The 21,290-nt window shown below is 47.7% G+C and overlaps 1 protein-coding gene across 1 annotated transcript; it reads right to left on the reverse strand.

The window, feature by feature from the left end:
• Window positions 1-6,417: 6,417 nt before the first annotated feature.
• On the reverse strand, window positions 6,418-20,746 carry LOC119308362 (serine--tRNA ligase, chloroplastic/mitochondrial-like). The gene is made up of 10 exons (XM_037584489.1): window positions 20,520-20,746; window positions 20,260-20,432; window positions 17,268-17,361; window positions 17,028-17,176; window positions 16,822-16,914; window positions 13,463-13,642; window positions 7,531-7,697; window positions 7,214-7,348; window positions 7,044-7,137; window positions 6,418-6,960 (listed from the first exon to the last, which is right to left on the reverse strand). The coding sequence occupies exons 1-10, from the start codon at window positions 20,677-20,679 to the stop codon at window positions 6,673-6,675; spliced, it is 1,533 nt and encodes a 510-aa protein (XP_037440386.1). The 5' UTR covers window positions 20,680-20,746; the 3' UTR covers window positions 6,418-6,672.
• Window positions 20,747-21,290: the final 544 nt, after the last annotated feature.

Here is a 21,290-nt window from a genome sequence, read left to right on the forward strand (position 1 = left end):
TTTTGTTGGTTAAATTTGAGGGCAAAGTATGGCACGGAATATAAAGCGGACAATAGACTAGACGGAGGTGGTAGCACACGACCGCTCTCTACGCAGCGACGCAACTGTCGGCCGACTTGTAGGTGACCATTTCCTGCGTGTTCAACTGTTCTATGCGTGTGGTTGCTTACGGTTCAGGCGGCCGCGGCGCACTCTGCTCTCGCGTCCCTCCGGGTGCTCTTCCCTCGTCCCTCCACGCGCGCTGCCAGTGTTTGGGGCCGGCGCACGATCACGCACGTTCGTGTGCATGCGGTTGCGCTGGGCGCGGCGCGGCGATGCAGTTACCCGCTGCAAAAACTGTCATGCGAACGCGCAGAGAATCCAGGCCGCCCGGTCCCCATTTATTCCTGCAACCATTTACCTTATATCTCTCGCGTCACACAACACAATAAGCACACCCACGACAACACGTATACAGAGAGGACATCCAGCGGTTCCAATGGCGCTCCCCGTGGCTCCAATGGCGCTCCCAGTGGCCGATGACGACAACGACGGGCAGTTCACCACGCATCACATAGTGGACACCCACGTGAGGGGGAAGGCCCTCTCGATGGTGTACACGAACGATCCGGTGTCGGTGGAGAGTTCCATCCAAACTATGGAGCGGTTTCTTGCCGAGGACAAGTACCGAGTGGTCGGCTTCAACCTCGATTACACCGTCGGTCGTGCCGAGCACGATCAGAAGGTCGCCGTCGCCCAGTTGTGCATGCGACATGATGTCCTCGTCTACCACTACCACTTTTCCACAAGGCCTTGCGAGCGTTTCTCCAGGTTCGACTATAGTTTCGCTACGGTGGGCACCGCCAGCGATCTAAAAGCGCTCAAGGTTTCGGACTTGAAATGCCCGAATCTTGTCAACATCCAGCACCACTACAAGGTCTGGGGCAGCGACAAAAACAAACTGAACTCCCTGGTTGACCTCACCTCGGCCATCATCAACCCCTACTACATGAAGATGAAGAATGAGAGCAATAAGGACAAGAACGCATGACACGGTGTGTGGCATGAGAGACTGGATGAACAACATGTCAAGTACACGACCACGGACACGTATACAAGCTACGAGATGTGCAGGAGGATCGTTGACATGAGGAAGTGTCTTCTTCCTGCCCCAGACGAGGGATCGAACCACAGAGCAGTGGCGGGAGCGTCACAAGAAGTAGATGACTAGACGATCGTTTCTCCTACTTTAGAATGCATGCAATTGTTTATTGAGGTGTGTGCGAATGATTTGTATGGTCACTTATGTAATTGGATATATATACACATGTTATTCTACTGTAGACAGAGCAAATCACACGGCTTATTAGCAGCAATCATCTCTGTTATTATTGGTCTTCACACACATTTCTGATTATGGACATGTTTGCCGCGTATCACACACATCTTGTTCAGTTGAACCATTTTCATTGTGTTGCCTAATCACACACAGTTCATCCTAGTGAACCGTATGTTGTATATTGCACACGCCTTCATCTGGCTGCCCGTTTCTTTTGTTCCTCCTCATCCCAAAAGTTAATTGAACTGAATCGTATGCCCTGCATTGCACACGCAACTAAAATCTGAACCGTGTTTGATACATCCGTCATCGCAAACGTTTTGCACCTTTTTTGACGGTTTTTTACACCACCGTTTGCGATTATGGCATCGCACACAGTTTTGTCAAAGGGTCTCTGATCGTAGTGCCGCGTTTGGACCATCCTCCAGTAGTGCATGATATGAAATCATCCAATATCTCCACCCGAAGTTGGATTTGCATAATCCTGTGAACATTCCACCGGGTTGACTGACCTCAGAAGTTCTTCATCCCACTCTCCTGAGTGTGGGTCAATCAATTCTTCTACCTTCCCCAAAACAGTAGCTCCTCTTGGTGTGATAACTTTCCTTGACTCACTCGTTGGGATCCAAGGATCTTCCCAAATATTTATGTCTGTGCCCTTTCCAACCCGCCAAATGCATCCTCTCTTAAAGGTTTGTATGCCCGCCACCATACTTTGCCAGGTAAACAAGGAACCCTTCTTTGGTCTTGCACTTAGAATGTTGTCGTCCGGATAATATTTTGCACTAAGGACCTGCGCACATAATGAATCCGGATTCTGGAGCAGTCGCCAACACTATTTTGCTAAAAGAGCAAGATTAAAATTGTGTAGGTCTCTAAACCCCAAGCCTCCCCTATCCTTCGGGATGCACAACTTCCACCATGCAAACCAATGCATTTTCCTCTTCTCTTCATTATCTCCCCACCAAAATCCGGCAATCTCATCAGTTATATCATTGCAAATCCCCTTAGGTAATTTAAAAACAGACATAGCATATGTGGGTATTGCTTGAGCCACCGCTTTCATCAATATTTCTTTCCTTGCATCGAGAGCTCCTTCCATCCCTTTATCCGCTGATAGACTGTGTCAACGAGATGCTGAAAGCAATCACTTTTATCGACCCCAACCATAGTAGGTAGGCCAAGATATTTATCAGATAGTGCTTCTGTGAATATATCAAGTGTATTGCAAATCTCTTCTCTAGTATGAACCCTTGTATTAGGGCTAAAAAATATGCTGGATTTCGCCATACTTACCAGTTGCCCAGAGCTGCGGCAATACATATCCAGAACTCTTTTCAAGGTGTTTGCATTCTGAGCATTGGCTTTCATGAGAATTAATGAATCATCTGCAAAAAGAAGGTGGGAAATACATGGTGCATTTCTATAGACACGAACTCCTTCTAAGCCCCCCCCCCCACTTCCTCTTCATGAGCCAGCAAACAAGACAGACCTTCAGAGCACAGGATGAATAAGTATGGCGACAGAGGATTGCCCTGCCTTAAGCCTTTAGTAGGTAAAATTTCGTCCGTCTCACATCCATTAAATCTCACTCGGTATGTGATTGAAGAGACACACTCCATTATCATATCCACCCAAAGTGTATGGAAGCCAAATTTTAGCATAACTTGCTTGAGAAAGCCCCATTCCACACGGTCATAGGCCTTGAGCATGTCCAACTTTACTGCACAATTTCCATTGGAACCATGTGTCTTCTTTTTAATAGCATGAAAACACTCATACGCCACCAACACGTTATCTGTTATCAACCTGCCCGAGACAAGAGCACTTTGTGTTGGCGAGATGATATCAGGTAGGATTTTCTTAAGCCTGTTAGCTAGCATTTTTTATATGATCTTATAGAGCACATTGCATAAGCCAATAGGCCTATATTGAGTAATCACCTCTGGGCTATCCACCTTTGGGATCAGTACAATATTAGTTTGGTTCCAACCTTCCAGGATCTCCCGATTATTTATAGCTTCCAAACTTCATCAGTTAGTTCCTCCCCAAGGATATGCCAGAACCTTTTATAGAACACTGCATGCAACCCGTCGGGACCAGGAGCTTTCATGTCCCCGATCTGAAAAAGTGCCATACGTACATCTTCCCGGGAGAAAGGTGCATCCAGTTGCCGGTTCATGTCAGCTGTAACCCTTGGCTTTACAGCTCGAAGTAGTTCCTGGTCACATTCAACATTGTTAGAATTAAACAAGCTCCCGAAATAATCACAAATCAAAGGGTTGAGGTTATCATTCCCCTCCACCCATCCATTATTATTACTTCTCGGTCTTTTTATCATATTTCTTCTACACCTAGCCGAAGCAAACTGATTAAAGTAGTTGGTGTTTCTATCTCCTCGGCGCAGCCATCTAACCCTTCCACGTTGTGCCCAAAAAATCTCTTCTTGGGCAAGCAAGTTTTTGATGAGAACTGAAAGATCTTTCTGTTTGATTCGGTTCTACTCCGTGTATTCCTCCCTCATCACAACTTCAAGCTCTTGTTGGGCCTTTTTTAATCTGTTTCGAGGCCCCTTAAGCACTCGAGTGTCCCATTCATGAAGATCATTATGAACAGCAACAACCTTATCTTTGATCAAAGGGCCTAGGCCCCGGTGAGCTGCTTTCTACCATGTTGTTCTAATGATCTCTTCAACAGTTTCCTCTTCCAACCACCTCGCTTCGAATCGTCGTTTGTACGCTGGTTGCTTGGCAGAAACATCAATAAGGTATTCAGTATCCAAAAGGATGGGGCGGTGATCCGACTTTCCCATCTCCAAATTACACAATCCTGCAAGGGGATGCATAGTCATCCACCCTGCATTTGTCACAGCACGGTCCAGCCTCTTCTTAAGTCCCCCTCGAAACCAAGTAAATTTGTCTCCCGTATACCCCATATCTTCCAACGAGCAGTCTGCCAGGGCATCCTGGAAGGCCTTGATTCGAGCATGTTGGCGAGGTGGGCCTCTCTCCTTTTCTGAAGATAGCAAAATTTCATTGATATCTCCCAATATGACCCAAGTCAGCCTTGAGTGAGCATGTAGATCACGGATATAATGGTAAGTACGATCCTTACTGTCCCAGCTCGGCTCCGCATATATGCCGGTCATCCTCCAAATATTCCCATTTGCTTCATGGACCGTGACATCCCATCCAAAGTGGTAGTCTGGGAGTAGATCCTAACCTCCTTCTTCCAGACTAATAGCAACCCACCTTTCCTTCCATCCGGACTAGCCACAACAATTCTTTCATCCATTCCCAATTTCCTCATCAGCTCTTCTGCCTTTGCATCATCCAAATGTGTTTCAGATAGGAAAAACACATCTGTTTTGTGTCGCCTCTGGATGTCCAGAAGCGAGCGTACTGTCGGGGCTCCGAGGAGGCCCCGATAGTTCCAACTAATGATTTTCATTGCTTCCGGCGATCACCCTCAAGGGATGTCGCCGATGCATCTGTTGGTAGGCTAACAACATCTGTAATTGCCTTTTGCCTCTTAGGATCATGTATTTTCTCTGGTGTACTTAGTTGACTCTTGTCCACTGTCACACTTGCCCCAGCTTCTAATAAACCGACCTTCTCACTAACAAAACCTGGTGGTGGATTCGAGCCCTTCCGTGCACCATGGTTCAACACTGGTCCATCCTGCCCAATGCGTCTCTTTCTTGCAGTAGGGACAACTGCTCCAAAGTTATCAGACTTGCCAGGATCTAAGTTCATATCATTTTCCTCCTCAGGGTTTAAATCCCCCAGCTTAAACCTTTCTGTACCTATATTCCCATCTCTCCCCATCCACTCTCCTGCATTCATCCTTCCTCTGCCGCTGCCACCTCCACCCGAGGGGTCATCATAGTTAACAAGGAGCCACTCCCCCCACTCACAATCTTCATCCTTATGAGTTTCACCCCCACATTCAGTCACGAGGTGTCCAATCAGGCCATAGAAATTACAAAAGTCAGGTAGCTTTTCATACTCTACTAGATACCTTTTGCTTTCCCTCAAAGTCAATGGAACAAATCGCACAATTGGGGTATCTAGCATGACATGAACACGAGCTCTTAGTCCCTCATTAACCACAACTTTTATCGGGGGAATTCCTACCTTTCGAGCTATCTTCTCAGCAATTTCCTTTTTCTTCATAAGGCCGTCAGGTATGCCAATAATGCGTGCCCAGACCGCAATACGATCTAGCTTGTATTCCTCTACATTCATCAGTCCTTCATACTCCTCCAAGACCACTGCGGCTTTCCGAAACAGCCATGGACCGCCATTCATTACGCGGTTCCAACCACCCAGACACATGAATTAGGCCAGGAAGATATTTGGTTTCATGGCCTTGAAGATCACTCCTTGCGCCGCTGAGCAAGTGTTTCTCATCGCCTTGTACAAGGCGACGTGGCTGAAGGGTTTGAAAGTATGAACCCTAAAAATAGCAAGCCGGCGTGTTTCTTCTATCGGTCCTTCAATCTCTCCAGACAGATCCAGCTCATCCTCCTCCTCCCCATGGAGGTCCAGCCCCGAGAACCTATCCTCCAGATTTGCCTCCGGTCCTGGCTGATCACGACCATCTCCACTTCCTGACGCGCCGCCGGCCGGCGCCTTACCATCACCTCTTCCCGCCATGCAACCAGACAGGAACAGCCAAGAACTCTCCAGGATCACGCCCAGGTTGATCCACAATCTCCCCGAACGCGAAAATCTGATGTATGCGTGATATAGATGGAACCCTAGCGGCGGCGCCGTAGGGGATAGTTGGAACCCTAGCTGCCTAGGGGAAAATATATGTGGAGAAGAACAGCATCTCTACTACCTGCCTAAACAAGCGGTTAGCCTTGAAGATGGCCTAATTAATCGAGCCCAGAAACCAATCGCTGCAAAGACCGTTCCTGCTCGCGCGGAGAAGGAAAATAATTACGTTCACCAAAATTGTGTTTCACGTCCACAGCATTAACACATGCCTCAAATTTTAGTTAAGATTCAAAATTATCTTCTACTCCCTCCATTTCTAAATATAGACGTACTTTGGAGTGTAGATTCACTCATTTGCTTCGTATTTAGTCCATATTGGAATCTCTAAAAGGATTTATATGTAGGAACACAGGGAGTACTACTCTGTAACTTAATATAATACATTTTTTTACACTATGATGGTGTCAAAATCAGTGTCAGAAAATGACTTCTTTTAAGTTACAGAGGGAGTACCAGAATTCCCCACCAATGGTACTAACAGGTTCTTCGAGGCACTTGCCACTTCCATAAAGAAACCCCTCCTAAATAGTTTAAATGCCTCCCGCAAAAATAGATGTTTAATTGCCACTATCACTTGGTTTTTGGGGTGAGGACGCCAAGTCCACCCATGAAGGGCCTCAGCGTCTCCGGAATCACCACCGTACCATCCTCTTGCTGAAAATTCTCCAAAATGGATATGATCAGGCGAGGAACAGCGACTGCCGTTGCGTTGAGCGTGTGGACAAACTGCGTCGGACCTGAACTACCCCATTTCCCTTTCTTGCTGTTCGTCGACGGTGGAGGCTCCAAGGGTGCTGGCCGGAACCGGATACCCAGCCGCCTGCTCTGGTAGTCCGTGCAGTTTGATGCACTTGAGATCTGCGTATGTTTTGAGCAGGAAACATGAGAACTGCTCAAAATGGATACAAGTTGCCAGGGCGCAAGAAATACTTGCTGCCTACCTCACCATACCGATCCAGGCCTGGCATCCATGCCTCAATGTCATACTTTCTGTAGGCTGGAGCGCCCAAATCTCCTGTTGCCATATCCAAAGTTCTACGAGAGAGGAGAATAACCTTATTGGCCTTGGAACGTTTATGACTTAGAAACTCACAAGAAGATCAGGAAATACTTGAAATGAAGTCCAAGTGATGCATAAAGATTCTCTTCGATGGTTATAAGTTCTTCATGGTACTTGTCACTTTCCTCTGGCCGACAGAATATGAACATCTCAACCTTGCTAAATTGATGTACTCGGTAGAGGCCCCTGTTCAAGACAGATTAACTGAAACTCAGCAACTTCACAAAAAAAAGAAGAGTAAACGATTTCATTACGGACTTGAACCATCATCAATCAGTAATTTCTATATGAGCATACTATAAGGAAACTTCCTAAATCAAAACACACACTCAAAGACAGCCTTTAAGGGAAGAAGAGAACAGAGATACCTAGTGGCAGCACCTGCGGCACCTGCTTCTGTGCGAAAACAGTGTGAATATGCCACATATTTTAGAGGTAAATCAGAGTCGGCAAGGATAGAGTTCATATGGATGCCTCCAACGGGAATTTCTGCAGTCCCTATGAGGCACTGATCACTGTTATCTATTGAATAGACCTACATAAAGATGGCACAAGTGATTATTTCAAATCATCATGTAAGGGACATAAAGATGTCATATGATTTGATTCTGCACAGTACTATTGAATATTGAATAGTAACAAGGTACCACTATAACCTGCCATAACACACTGGCAGAAAGCATATAGTACAGAAATTGCACTTATATAATTCTATTGCTTGAGCATCTGTGCAACAACAACAAAGCCTTTCAGTTCCAAACAAGTTGGGGTAGGCTAGAATTGAAACCCATAAGATATTGAAACCAAGTCATGGTTCTGGCACATGGATAGCTAACTTTTATGCACCCCTGTCCAATCTTTTGTGATATTCTAGTCCTTCAGATATCTCTTTAGGGACTCCTCCCATGTTAAGTTTGGTCTACCCGACCTCTCTTGACATCATCAGCACACCTTAACCGTCCGCTAAGCAATGGCGCTTCTAGAGGCCTGCATTGTATACACTCAAATCATCTCCGATGATGTTGGAAAAGCTTATCTTCAATCGGTGCCACCCCAACTCTACCACATAGATCATCATTCCAGACCCGATCATTTCTTGTGTGGCCACATATCCATCTCAACATGCCTATCTCTACAACACCTAGCTGTTGGACATGTCGCCTTTTAGTTGGCCAACATTCGGCGCCATACAACATCGTAAGTCGAGTCGTCCTATACAACCTGCCTTTTAGCTTTTGTGGCACTCTTATCACAAAGAACGCCAGAAACTTGGTGCCACTTCATTTATCCAGCTTTGATTCGATGACTCACATCTTCATCGATATCACCATCCTCCTGCAACATTGACCCAAAATATCGAAAGGTGTCCTTCTGAGGTACCACCTACCCATCAAGGCTAACTTCCTCCTCCTCGTGCCTAGTAGTATTGAAATTGCACCTCAGTTTTAGCTCTACGAAGCCTAAAACATTTCGATTCGAATGCATGTCTCTACAGCACTAACTTTCTATTAACCCCTGTCCGACTATCGTCAACTAGCACCACATCATCCGTAAAGAGCATACACCATGAGATATCTCCTTGCATATCCCTTGTGACCTCATCCATCACCAAAGCAAAAAGATAAGGGCTCAAAGCTGACCCTTGGTGCAGTCCTATTTTAATTGGAAAGTCATCAATGTCGCCATCACTTGTTCGAACACTTGTCACAACATTATCATACATGTCCTTGATGAGGTAATGGACTTTGTTGTCATTCTTGTCATTCTTCTTAAGCGGCGCTCAACGACTCTCTCTCCCATAACTTCATCAGCTTAATGTCATGGTAATTAGCACAATTTTGAACATCTTCCTTGTTCTTGAAAATTGGTACTATTATACTCCGCCTCTATTCTTTGGTATCTAGTTTGACCGAAAAATGAGGTTGAAAAGCTTAGTTAGCCATACTACCGCTATGTCTCCAAGGCCTCTCCACACCTCAATGGGGATACCATCAGGATCCATCGCCTTGCATCCTTTCATCCTTTTTAAAGCCTCCCTGACCTCGAGCTCCTGAATTCGTCGCACAAAATGTATGTACGTATCGTTAAATGAATCGTCGAACAGCTTGTCAAAGTAATCTCGCCATCTATGCTTGATCTCCTCGTCCTTCACCAGAAGCCGATCTGCTCCATCCTTGATGCATTTGACTTGGTTGACATCCCTCGTCTTCCTCTCTTGGATCTTGGCCATCTTATAGATGTCCCTTTCGCCTTCCTTCGTGTTAAAACATAAACGCTGGTAGAGGTCCTCATACGCCTGACCTCTTGCTTCACTCACATCTCGCTTTGCGGTCTTCTTTGCCACTTTGTACTTCTCTATGTTGCCTGCACTCTTATCCAGGTGTAGGCGTCTGGAACAGTCTTTCTTATCCTTAATAGTCTTCTGGACATCATCGTTCCACCACCAGGTATCTTTAGCTTCGCTTCTACTACCCTAGTCACCCCAAACTCCTGTGACGCTTCCTTCCAAGTGCAAGTCTTCATCTTCATCCACATATTGTTTGCATGACCTCCTTAATAGCCTTCTGCTTGAAAGCATGAGTTGCCTCCGCCTTGAGCTTCCACCACTTCATTCTAACGACTTTGGCGCGCTTATCCTACTAGACACGAGTCTGAAAGCGAAAGTCAGCCACCACAAGCTTATGTTGAGGGACAACATTCTCTCTAGCTATCACCTTACAATTGAGGCAAGCATGCATGTCTTCTCTTCTCGAGAGGATGAAATCAATCTGGCTAGAATATTGTCCACTATAAGAAGTCAATGGATGGGATTCTCTCTTTCTAAAGAGGGCGTTATCTACAATCATGTCATAGGCTAAAGCGAAGCTTAAGACATCCTCTCCTTGATTCATGTTACCATATCCAAAGCCCCCATGCACCCCTTCAAAACTTGTGTTAGATGTACCCACTAGCCATTGAGGTCTCCTCCTATGAAGAGCTTCTTGCCAATAGGTACACTCCTAACCATATCCTCCAGGCCTTCCCAGAACTCCCACTTGGTGCTCTCACTATGGCCTGCTTGCGAGGCATACACAATGATAACATTGAGAACTAAGTCTCCAACGACCAGCTTGACCAGGATAATCCGGTCCCCTTGCCTCTTTTTGAGTCAATTCTAGAACATCTTTCATCTAGGTAGTTAACGATGTAATATGTAACAATCTTGTCTGCTTTACTTAAGCTAAACCTTTCTATTACAGTCAAATTGGTAATCATTACAATGAGCAGGATACAATGTAAGTGACTGTCAATATAAGTGACTGTGCAAGGCCACCGAGAATAGCTAAAATGTACCTCCCTCTTAACAAAACTACAAAAATGGAACTGAAATTGTTAATTGGCCTGCATTGACCATCACAGCAACCTGGCCGCACATTAGCACTAACCAAATAATCAACAAGAAGTAGAGCTTTGTCCCCGCATGAAGACTGGCTGCGTCGCCAGATCAAGGCCTCCTATCTAGGCCTTGCTTCCCTGGAGCGCTCCATCGCTCGCCAACGCGCCTGCCTTGCGACCCTCAAAGACGGCGACGCCAACACATCCTTCTACCACCGGCAGTGCTCTTATAGGCGGCAGAAGAACACGGTGCACAGCCTGGTGGTTGACGAGGAGATCATCACGGACCAGGGCGACATGGCCGCGGCAGCTTACGCGCACTTCGACGCTCTGCTTGGCACCGCGCGCCCCGGGAGTGCACTCTGTACCTCTCCGCCCTCATCACACCTGCCAACCTCGACGACCTCGATGCACCTTTTGACGCCGAGGAGATTTGGCAGGCCGTCAAGCGTTTACCCGCGCGCAAAGCACCCGGTCCCGACGGCTTCACCGCTGACTTCCTGCGCGCATGTTGGCCCATCGTCAAGCAGGACCTCATCGACGTGTTCCAGCAGCTCTACGCGCTCCGGGGCCGAGGTTTTAGCTGCCTTAACCAGGCGCTCCTCACGCTGCTGCCCAAGCGCGCGGATGCTCGTTGCCTTGGAGACTACAGGCCGATAAGCCTCATCCACCTCGTCGCCAGGATCTTCGCGAAGGTCCTCTCGCTGCGACTCGCGCCCAAGCTTAATGCCCTCGTCAGCGCGAACCAGAACGTGTTCATCCCTGGACGCTCGTTGCATGACAACTTCGTCCTCGTCCAGCAGTCCGCGCGCCTCCTCCATCAGCTCAAGGCCCCCCGCTTGCTGTTGAAGCTCGACTTGGCACGTGCCTTCGACTCGATCAGCTGGTCATTCCTCTTCGAGGTCCTGCGCCAGTATGGATTCGGCAGCCGCTTCGTGGACTGGTTGGCCATCCTCCTTTCATCGGCCAGCACCAAGGTGCTCCTGAACGGCAAGCCCGGCCCGACAATTTGGCACCGTTGCGGGTTTTGAGAGGGTGATCCCCTCTCGCCCCAGCTATTCGTCCTCGCGGTCGACACGCTTTGCCGTCTCCTTCACCGAGCCACCGAGACGGGCATCTTGCAGTAGCTTCACCCGCGGCGCCTGATCCCTGCCGTCTCGCTATACGCGGACGATGTGATCTTATTCTGCTACCCCACCCAGGGCGACACCATGGCTGTGGAATGAGTCCTGCAGCTCTTTGGACGCGCGTCGGGCCTCCAGGTGAACTTCCTGAAGAGCTCGGTCACCCTCATCCGCTGCAACGGCGATGACGTGGCACCCATCATTGACGCACTTGGCTGCCCCATCGTGGACCTGCCTATCACATATCTTGGCATCCCGCTCACGGCCAAGCGTCCCTCCGCTGCCCTGCTTCAACCTATGGTCGACAAAACTACTGGCATGCTGCCTACCTGGAAGGCGTGCCTCATGAACAAAGCTGGCTGCCTCGCGTTCGTCAAGGCCGTGCTCAGCGCCATCCCCATCCATCAGCTGCTGGTGCTAGCACCCCCGAAGCGGATCATCAAAGCGCTTGAGAAGATACAGAGGGGATTCCTCTGGGCCGGACGTGCCGAAGCCAATGGCGGCAACTGCCATGTCAATTGGCGGCGCGTCGCACGACCGATCTCGCTTGGAGGACTTGGTGTCCACAACCTTGAGCGCACAGGCCTCGCCCTCCGCACACGTTGGCTGTGGCTAAGCCGCACCGACAGCGTCAGGGCTTGGAGTGGTCTCGACCTGCAGTTCTCCGCCGACGAGTGCGCCTTTTTCTTTGCCTCGACCACCATGCAGATCGGCAACGGCCAGCTCGCCTTGTTTTGGGAGGACCGCTGGATCGACGGACGCTCCATCCGCGATATCGCGCCGGCGCTATATTCTTGCATCCCCAAAAGACGCCGCAAGCTGCGGACGGTGGCGGATGGCCTTCAGGCCAACGGTTGGGCGCGCGACATACAGGGCACCATTGGGATTCAGGAGATCGGCGAGTACCTGCAACTCTGGCACATGATCGAGCACACGACGCTCTCCACCGAGCCGGATCATCTACTCTGGAAGTGGAGCTCCAAGGGCACCTACACTGCGCAGTCCGCCTACACTGCTACGTTCCACGGATCCACCCCATGTGATGCCTGGAAGCTCACTTGGAAATGTTGGGCGCCGCCCCGGGTACGCTTCTTCCATTGGCTCGCCCACTTAGACCGGTGCTGGACCGCCGACCGCCTCGCCCGTCGCGGCCTGCAGCACCCCGCGCGCTGCCCGCTCTGCGACCAAGCGCCGGAGACCATCCAGCATCTCCTCCTCGCCTGCCCGTTCTCTCGGCAGGTGTGGTACGAAATCCTGAGCTGGCTTAGGGTTCCCTGCAGCCCGCCTGATGGCGAGCCTTCAACCAACACCTGGTGGCTATCCGTGCGGCAGCACACGCCCAAGCCGATGCGCAAGGGCTTCGCCTCCGCGACGGAAGCATCGGAACGATTGCGTCTTCGACAGAGCGAGCCCTTCAATAGCTACGCTACTGGCTAAGATCAAGGAGGAGGCGACCCTTTAGGCCAAAGCCGGCGCGTTGGGCCTGCGTGCTCTCATTCCCCAGACCTGGGATGTACACTAATTGCAACACCCTCGCGCTGTATGATTGTCTCCTTGGAGGATGTAACTAAAACCCCTTCCTTTTCAATGCAATGAAACGCAAGTCTTCTGCGTTTTCTCGAAAAAAAGAACAAGCAGAATACTGATGGAAAACATATCACATGAAAACAAAATAAGGCACTAAATCATTGACATGGACAACAACAATAACAACAAAGCCTTTCAGTCCCAAACAAGCAGTGGCTGTTCTAATACTGTTGATAACAAAAGTAACCAAATACTACGTTTAGAGACTGCATACCTGAGTATTTTGGGCCCTTGGCTGGAAGCCGCATCTCTCAACAACAGAGGATCTAACAATCTCTGGAGTTATGAGTGGTGTGAAACCCTTCTTTGAGACCTCAGCAATACCCCAATTTACAAGGGCCATCTCCAACAAAACAGCTTCATTCTTCAGGTAGTAGAACTTTGAACCACTAACCTGCGCAAGACAGTAACAAACTTTTTGTAGAAAAGAGCAGGACCAATCTGGGCATCTACTCATATCAGGACTTTGTACTATAAGGCAAAATAACTAGAGCCTTCCAGCGAGCATATATTGACTTAATATCGTTTAGTACAAGTATCCTGTATGACTAAACCAGGTGGTGCCAACTACTGGTTTTTCCTGCTTCCCCATTCAGCCACCTCTCTGCAACAATTTCAAGTTTTCAAGTTTCAACCCTCAGATAAAGTTAACCAAAACCTCGTTAGCCAGTCTATTGGTGGAGGCTTGGAGCTATCAGTTAGATTTTCACCTTAAAGCTTTGGCACCCATCCCTTCCTCTCCCCACTACCGCACCAGTTTATACCTCCCCTTTACTTTCTCCTTCACCAACCCGGCCGTCGAGCCTCCACTGCATGAATGAGAATTCTTTCACCGCAACAGAGTTCTGCCTCAAGGAATTGGCAGACGATCTCTTCCCTCAAACGTGGCAATCTCACAGCCATAGGCCTCCTTACCCCGTCCACGTGCTGCACTCCAGTCCAAGCCCCCTAATGCCTCCTCCACATTCTGATCTGGCTTCTAGAGGATCTCTGTCAGGATGTTCCCGACACATGCACCCATCCCACAATTATTCTGCTTGCCTCCGTGCTATCGCCTAGGGTGACTTCAAGCACTTCAGATGTAAGCGATCCACCATGATGGTTGCCCATCCGCAGGCTGTCACATCTCTGTCCTCCAGCTCTCCTCCCGCTCTTCATACTCCCAGTTTCTTCACTTTTATGGATGTGAGTTGCAGCTCCCGTCAGATTATGTCACTATGCAAATTTCATATGATTACTGAAGATCTCGTCTGAGTGGTTAATTCTCCCTGTGTCAGTTCCTTCTCAGACCAATTTGCTGCTACTTTGCATTCAGATGTGGTATAAGTTTCTATCGTTTCGGTTAGTTTATTTATTCCGCTGAAACATTTGATAAATTGCTAATAGATGTATGCTTTTCTCTTTTGCCTTTTCAGTATCACAACTGTTGCTTAGTGGCATGCACACCAGTGTTCGCCAAAATGACAAACCTCCAGAACTGGATGTGTACTTTTGCATGTCTACATGTTAATTGTAGCTACTGCAGCATTTCAGCAGCAAAACTGTAATGTGATTGCTTACATATCATCAGATGGAGTTAAAGTAGGCAGTTCAGATATCAATATGTTTTTATCTCTATGCTCATATATCATGCCATCGAAAGGCATTTAAGACAATGACTCGATCCCCTTCTGTGGCATTAGATATTAATCATATATGTTCCATCGATCCCCTCGAGGACAGTCAATCGTTTATGCCTGATGTCTATTGTTTCTATGATTGGCAAATGGCAATGTAGGCTACATCAAAGGCATTGGTTATCTGCAGTAAGTGAGGGTGTCTCTTCACTCTCTTGAGATCAAGCATAAGAGATGTTCCTGATTGAGCTGTTCCTGGGTGATTCAAAACCCAAAACTGTTGTGCTACAAAATCTCTGTATATCTTTCTATACCCGAAGCCTACTTCCTTGAAACTGATGTGCTTGAGAGTAGGCAAACTTCAGCTGTGAATTATATTAGTACGTTTGCTCAAGATTCTGGTATTTGAATTATATTTTTCTTACTTGCCACCTTCTTGATGTCCATATTCGTGGTTGTTTCACACTAACATAGGAGCTATTTATCATGAACCTGGATACACAACTTATATTGCGGTGGGCTGATTGACTCAAATATGAGATTGTGGAGATGTAAGTAAACCCTCGCTCACGACATGCTCTTGATACTAATTAAGTTGTACGGAGTCAATGAATACAACAGAATCCCCTCCCACTCACCTGGTGAGATGTACTGCGCAATACATTAGGTAAATTGATACACTTAGCTCACAGGAAGCACCCTATCTCAATTGCTTTTGAGTCATGTTGCTATTTTCTGGGGAAAAGTGTTAGATGCTAACTATTGTTGTTTTGCTATGATTATTTTGGTGTTTACTTTAGTTTACCCTGATAATTCCAATAAGCTATCCATAAATAAATGTAATGATATACCTGTCATTGTGACTATGTATAATTTATATGGGATTTGAAATTTATTTATCTGTCATTTCAGATATCATTTACATGTTCATGGGTTATTTGATCTTTTTCTATGAACATATATAATGTAGTGAGGATTTCTTCTATACTAGAAGGACTGGGTGCGCTGTTGGTGTTGTTAGGTTTTCATATACTATTTTTTACTCCCTCTGATTCAAAATATAAGGTGTATTAATTTTTAGAAAATTCAAACCCCTTTAAGTTTGACCAGTTTTGTAGAGAAATGTACCAATATTCACAATATCAATCAGTATCATTAGATTCATCATGAAATGACTTTCAATATTTTATTTATTTAGTAACGTGGATGTCGATATTTTTGGCTCTGAACTTGGTTAAAGTTAAAGAAAATTGACTTTCAGAAAAACAAATAGACCTTATATTTTGGAACCGAGGGAGTATTTGGTTTGGCGAGTGGGGAGATGATTGAGTGTGTTTTTATTTTTATTTATAATACGGTGTTTTGCTCCGATTGATTTGAAAAATTGTTGACTTGGTCAAAATCGTGAATCAAATCCAAAATGAAATACCTCAATCCAATGTAAAAGCTCCAAAATTAAGGAGCATAGTGTAAGAGAATTGAATGAGGGAGCTCCTTTAGAAATTGTTGATCTGGTCAAAACGGGATGACCCAATTCCAAATTGGAGACCTCAATTGATTGTGAGGCCTTAAAAACTAGGGAGCATAGTGCTATAGATAATGGTTTAGTCAACAATCCAATTTGCAGGTCATAGCCAAAGAGCCAATGAAGACATGAAACCAAAAAAGAGTTGAAAGGATTTGCCACTAATATTTATATAATTGGGTACAACAAAGCATTTCAAATGAGTGTGTTTCTATTATGTAAATCGGAATTGCAATTTGCTGGTCAACATACCGAAATCTACTATGAGGATACCTCAGTATTCAGTCAAAAAATAGAATTACTATGAGGTTACATACATGTATCTGTTGTTACTGAGAGTTTGACAACCCATGCTTTTCTCCTTAACTTTTAATTCTAACTGGTAGTCCTGTTTCAGCTTAAGTACAAATATATACTTTCTTACAGTTATACCTCAGAAGCTGCATCAAAGTCGAATAAATCAAGGTCCTTCCCAAGCTGAAGGTGGTCTTTAATGGGGAAACTGAAGCTTCTCTGACTGCCTACCTATATAACATAACTGAAACAAATTATGAAATGTTGAAAATACATAAACGGCATTACCTTGAAAAGAAAAAAAGCAACAGTACTGCAGATGAAGTTATACGGAAATCCACTACCTCCTTTCTGGTGACAGAGCTTTCCTCATCCCCTACAGGCACATCTGGATGTGTAGTATTAGGAATGCTTTGTGCTTCTAACTGAAGCTTGTCAGTTAGCTGAACAAGATCCTCTTCTAGTGCAATAAGGCTTTCTTTCAGGTTTTTGCCTAAAATATCCCAAAATGAGTCAAAAATTATAAGCTGCCGAATTCTATTTGCAAATACTTGAATGTCAGAAAACACTCATAATAATTCTACCTTCGTCAACAAGGGCTTGTCGCAAAGACGGGTCTAGTTTCTCTTTCATTTTGTTAGCAACTGCATTTCTTTCAGCTCGGAGCCGTTCGACCTCCTGTCATTTGCCATGATTAGGAATTGTCGCAATGCTTTTGTTACCTCCATATTATACAGTACAGAACTAATTAACCAATTGTATTCAGTTAATGAATGTAAAGACAGATGTCTTCAATAGTTTTATAGACCTTGTGGGATGGAACAGTTTAAAGGGAACAGAATGAGAACCATGCACTGAGATGTGAATGAACAAGGAACTTACAAACTTTGCAAATTAACTCGGTGACACAACAAATTGACTGGCGGGCAATCTTACATCAGTTCAGTGCAACCAAACTCTGCTAATGATTGAGCTTTTCATAATGCAATGTCATGTGGGGCATCCCCTTTAGGCGCAGGAGACCTACACAGGGGGCCACAACGCCAGCAGATGTAGGCAGTAGTGGCTAAAGGAAAGGATTAGTCGTATCCTTTTAGTTTGGCTAGTTCGTTATATTGCAAGTTTGCTTAGATTATGCCTTAGGCCTCAAGTCTTGTAACGTGGGCTACATAATGCTCACCTCTAATCTCTGATCAATCAGGAATAAACCAATCTATTCTCCCTCATGTTATTTCTTCCCCTGCCTTTGCTGTGTGACAGCCACTCTCCAGCTGGCGTCACGCTGCAAAGGTCCAGGGGGTTGGCGCTTACTTCAGAAGTTCAGATAGCTACCGTCTCCGCTCTAATCCTCCTCAAATCACCCACCACGTGACAGCAAACATACTCGTTCTGATTCAGTATTGACGTTTGGCAAGACAAAATGCATGTCATAATATATCAGAAGGCATATCTGGAAGAGCTAAACAAAAGCACAGGGTTAGAATGACTGTACGTGTTATAGGTCTAACAGGGTGTGTCTGGAAGAGCTCAACAAAAGCTCAGGGTTATTAGTATGACTGTATGAGTTCCTCCTATGCCCTACTTCTAACTTTTATGGGTAGCCAGAAAAGTTGCGTGCGATTTCCCGCATATTATTTTTGAGTATGCTCCTAGAGAGACTAATTGTGCTGCCATGATTTAGCCAAACTAGCTAGAAGTAAGGTGAGTGCGGGGTGGATGGAAGATCCACCCGTAGAGATTGTTGATACTCTTGTAAAAGATACTATGGTGATCACCTTCCAATAAAGAGTACTTTGATGTCAAAATAAGATGTCGTAATAAGAGTGTTGTTTCGGTGATCATAAGGTGTAAGGGCATTTCTAACCGATCCCTTATCCGGCCGTAAGGGAGTATATTTGGCTTTTTTCTCCTCTAAACCGCACCTAGCCGATCCCTTATAACGAACGGTTAGTGGAGTAAAAATTTTACTCCATGCCCATTGCTCTCCTTATATTTACTCCGGCTCGCGGTGGCCGAGTAAAATTTCCCCACTCTCTCTTCCTCTCCCCCGCCCCACTCCCCGATCCGCCGCCCTCCCTCCTCCCGATGGCCGGACGGGGTGGCCGCCGGTCCCCTCCTTCGATCCGCAGCGCGGATCCCGCACCGCCATGCCCGCGGGTCGTCGTCTGCGGCCGCTTCCTCGAGCCGCCACCGCTCGGCCGATCCGCCCGCCGCCGCGCCCCTCACGCGGTTTGAGGACTTCCCGGACCTCCCTCCGCCACGGGCGAAGACGAGGACCTACATGGGCGTCCGGCAGCGGTTGTGGGGGACGTGGGAGGCCGAAATCACGAACCACGAGACCCACAAGCGGAAGTGGGTCGGCTCATTCGACACCGCCAAGCTCACTACCATAGAATACGACCGGTGGCAGGTCCGGTTCCACAGCCGCGACGCGCGGCTCAACTTTCTGTTCGGCACGGCTCCAGTTCACCTCGTCCCGCCAGAGCCGGGGGTGGTGACCGCTCGGATGGCGCGGAAGGACAGGGAGGCGAGGGAGCGCCTCAGAGGCCGAGGCCGCCGACGAGGCCTACATGGATGAGCTCCGCCGGCAGTACCCGGAGCTAGTGGAGGCGGAGCGGGCGATCTTTGCCATCAATGACGGCGAAGTTATCGTCATCTCCGACGACGAGGGCGGCAACGACGAGGGCGAGGAGGGCGGCAACGCGGGTGGCGAGGTGGGCAACGACAACGAGATCGACGTCGAGGAGTGGTGGAGCGTCTTCCCCGACGACGACGACGGCACCGGCCCAGACCCAGCTCTCACCGAGGGTGGCCTCACCCGAAAAGATTGGCTCGACCTCCACTTCGCCCTAAACTAGTTTAAGTTTAGTTTTAGGTTAAATTTATGTTTAATATTCGGTTCCGAGAACTTTGTGTTGAACTTATGTTTAAATGCATCATCTTTGGTTCAAATTTGATTGAGTTTGTGCAAATTTAGTTTTACAACGCTAACTTTAGGGGATCGGCTAGGTGCGGCGAAATTTCAAATTTTAGTGGAGTATATATACTCCACTAAGGTACGTACCCTGCTAACTTTTAGGGGATCGGAATGCCCTAAGGAGAATGAATACTATCTCCAGGATATTTTGTTTGATGGGCTACCCCTAGACAAGCTCCTGGCCCCTGGGCATATACACCTGATGCCTAATCAGACATCCACAACGCAGATACACGCACAAACATCGAACTAACAACGATGATTCACAATCTACTCTCAGTCTTTTAGCTCTGATTCTAACTTACATAATGCCTACAGCTACCATGCGGTACAATAATCACAGGGCATGGCTGGCTATTATTGCAAAAAAAAATGCTGAACAGTGCCAGTCCATCATTCATATAGCACAGCTCAAACAACAACTCGGGCATAATCCCAGATGGAAGTTATTACCCTTTGATAAGAATCATCTCATCTGACAGATACCCTTTTTTTTTGCGGGTGACCCATCATACCCAATGTCTATCCGTTCTATTGGAGTATACAGTCCAAAAACAAATCCGGAGTGCAGCAGTAGCAATAACAGGCAGGTCACTGACCTTCTGCAGCGCGAGGTACTGATCGTAGAGCTGGAGGACGACGTCGAGGTTGGCGGCGGAGTTCCGATTCCGGATGTTGGTGGCGACGACATCCCTGTTGTCCCGGATCCACTTGAAGTCTATCGCCGCCTTCCACTGCGGCCTCGTGGCACCACCACCCGCGCCGCCGCCGCCTGTACCAAACTAACACAGCTCAGATGACAGATTAGGATAAATGAGATGGCTTTTTTTCTTATTAGGAACTCGTTTTATTTCTTTACTTATGGTCTCAGGTTCGACTGCGGTGGTGGCGGCGGCGGAGGAGAACGAGAGGAAGCGGATAGGATGATAGCGGAGGAGGGAGAAGGTTAGTGTCCGGAGCGGGGGAAAGGATGGCGTTGTGGCAGCGGCGGAGGATAGGTATCGGCCGCAGGTCAGCATCTCGCCGGAGTGGGAAATGGCCGGCGGGCGGCGGATGGAGGGGGATAAGAGACTTGCGACTTGCAGAATGGCAGCCTCGCCGTTTTATGGCCGTCCAAGCGGTGTCCTTGGGTGGAATGTGAGCCGTCCGATCACTATTTTGCCATTAGGCCATCTCCACCCCGTGACCCCAAAACGTTCGGGTCTGTCTGTTTGGTTCTACACGGACAAATAAAGCGGCCCAACGCGCAACCCCATCCATAAAAAGACGTCCGCTTCTGGTCCGCTTTGCCTCATCCTGAGCTCAAATTTGGTTCGGCTTTGCGGTCGAGCGGACGCTTTCTCGTCCGCCCGTCCGCGCCTGGACCCACTTGTCACCCACTCATCACTCCCACCGGTCTCTCCCTCCCCTTTTCTCTCTCTCTCTCCTCGTCACAGCAGCCACAGCAGCGGCGGCTCCTCGGCAAAACGCGGCAAGGCCGGCGCTGCTGGGGACGCGGCGGCGCGGCACGGGCGCGCTGGCGGGCGTGTCCCCGGCGAGAGAGTGAGGCGCGGGCGAGCCCAGCGGCATGGACCGGGACCTCGCCTCTTCATTGAGCCTCTCGGCCAGCGGCGCGTTGCCGGCCACGGAG

This window comes from Triticum dicoccoides, chromosome 5B (assembly GCF_002162155.2).
Source record: "Triticum dicoccoides isolate Atlit2015 ecotype Zavitan chromosome 5B, WEW_v2.0, whole genome shotgun sequence".
In the NCBI taxonomy this organism is placed as follows: domain Eukaryota; kingdom Viridiplantae; phylum Streptophyta; class Magnoliopsida; order Poales; family Poaceae; genus Triticum; species Triticum dicoccoides.

Bases quoted from the DNA above. Each gene is read 5' to 3' on its own strand.
- LOC119308362 (XM_037584489.1), bottom strand. From the start codon at position 20,679: ATGCTGACCTGCGGCCGATACCTATCCTCCGCCGCTGCCACAACGCCA. The intron at 16,915-17,027 runs GTAGTGGATTTC...TATGTTATATAG, and splicing joins GCTCTGTCACCAGAAAGGAG to GTAGGCAGTCAGAGAAGCTT. The intron at 7,138-7,213 runs GTATTTCCTGAT...CCTCTCTCGTAG, and splicing joins TCACTTGGACTTCATTTCAA to AACTTTGGATATGGCAACAG.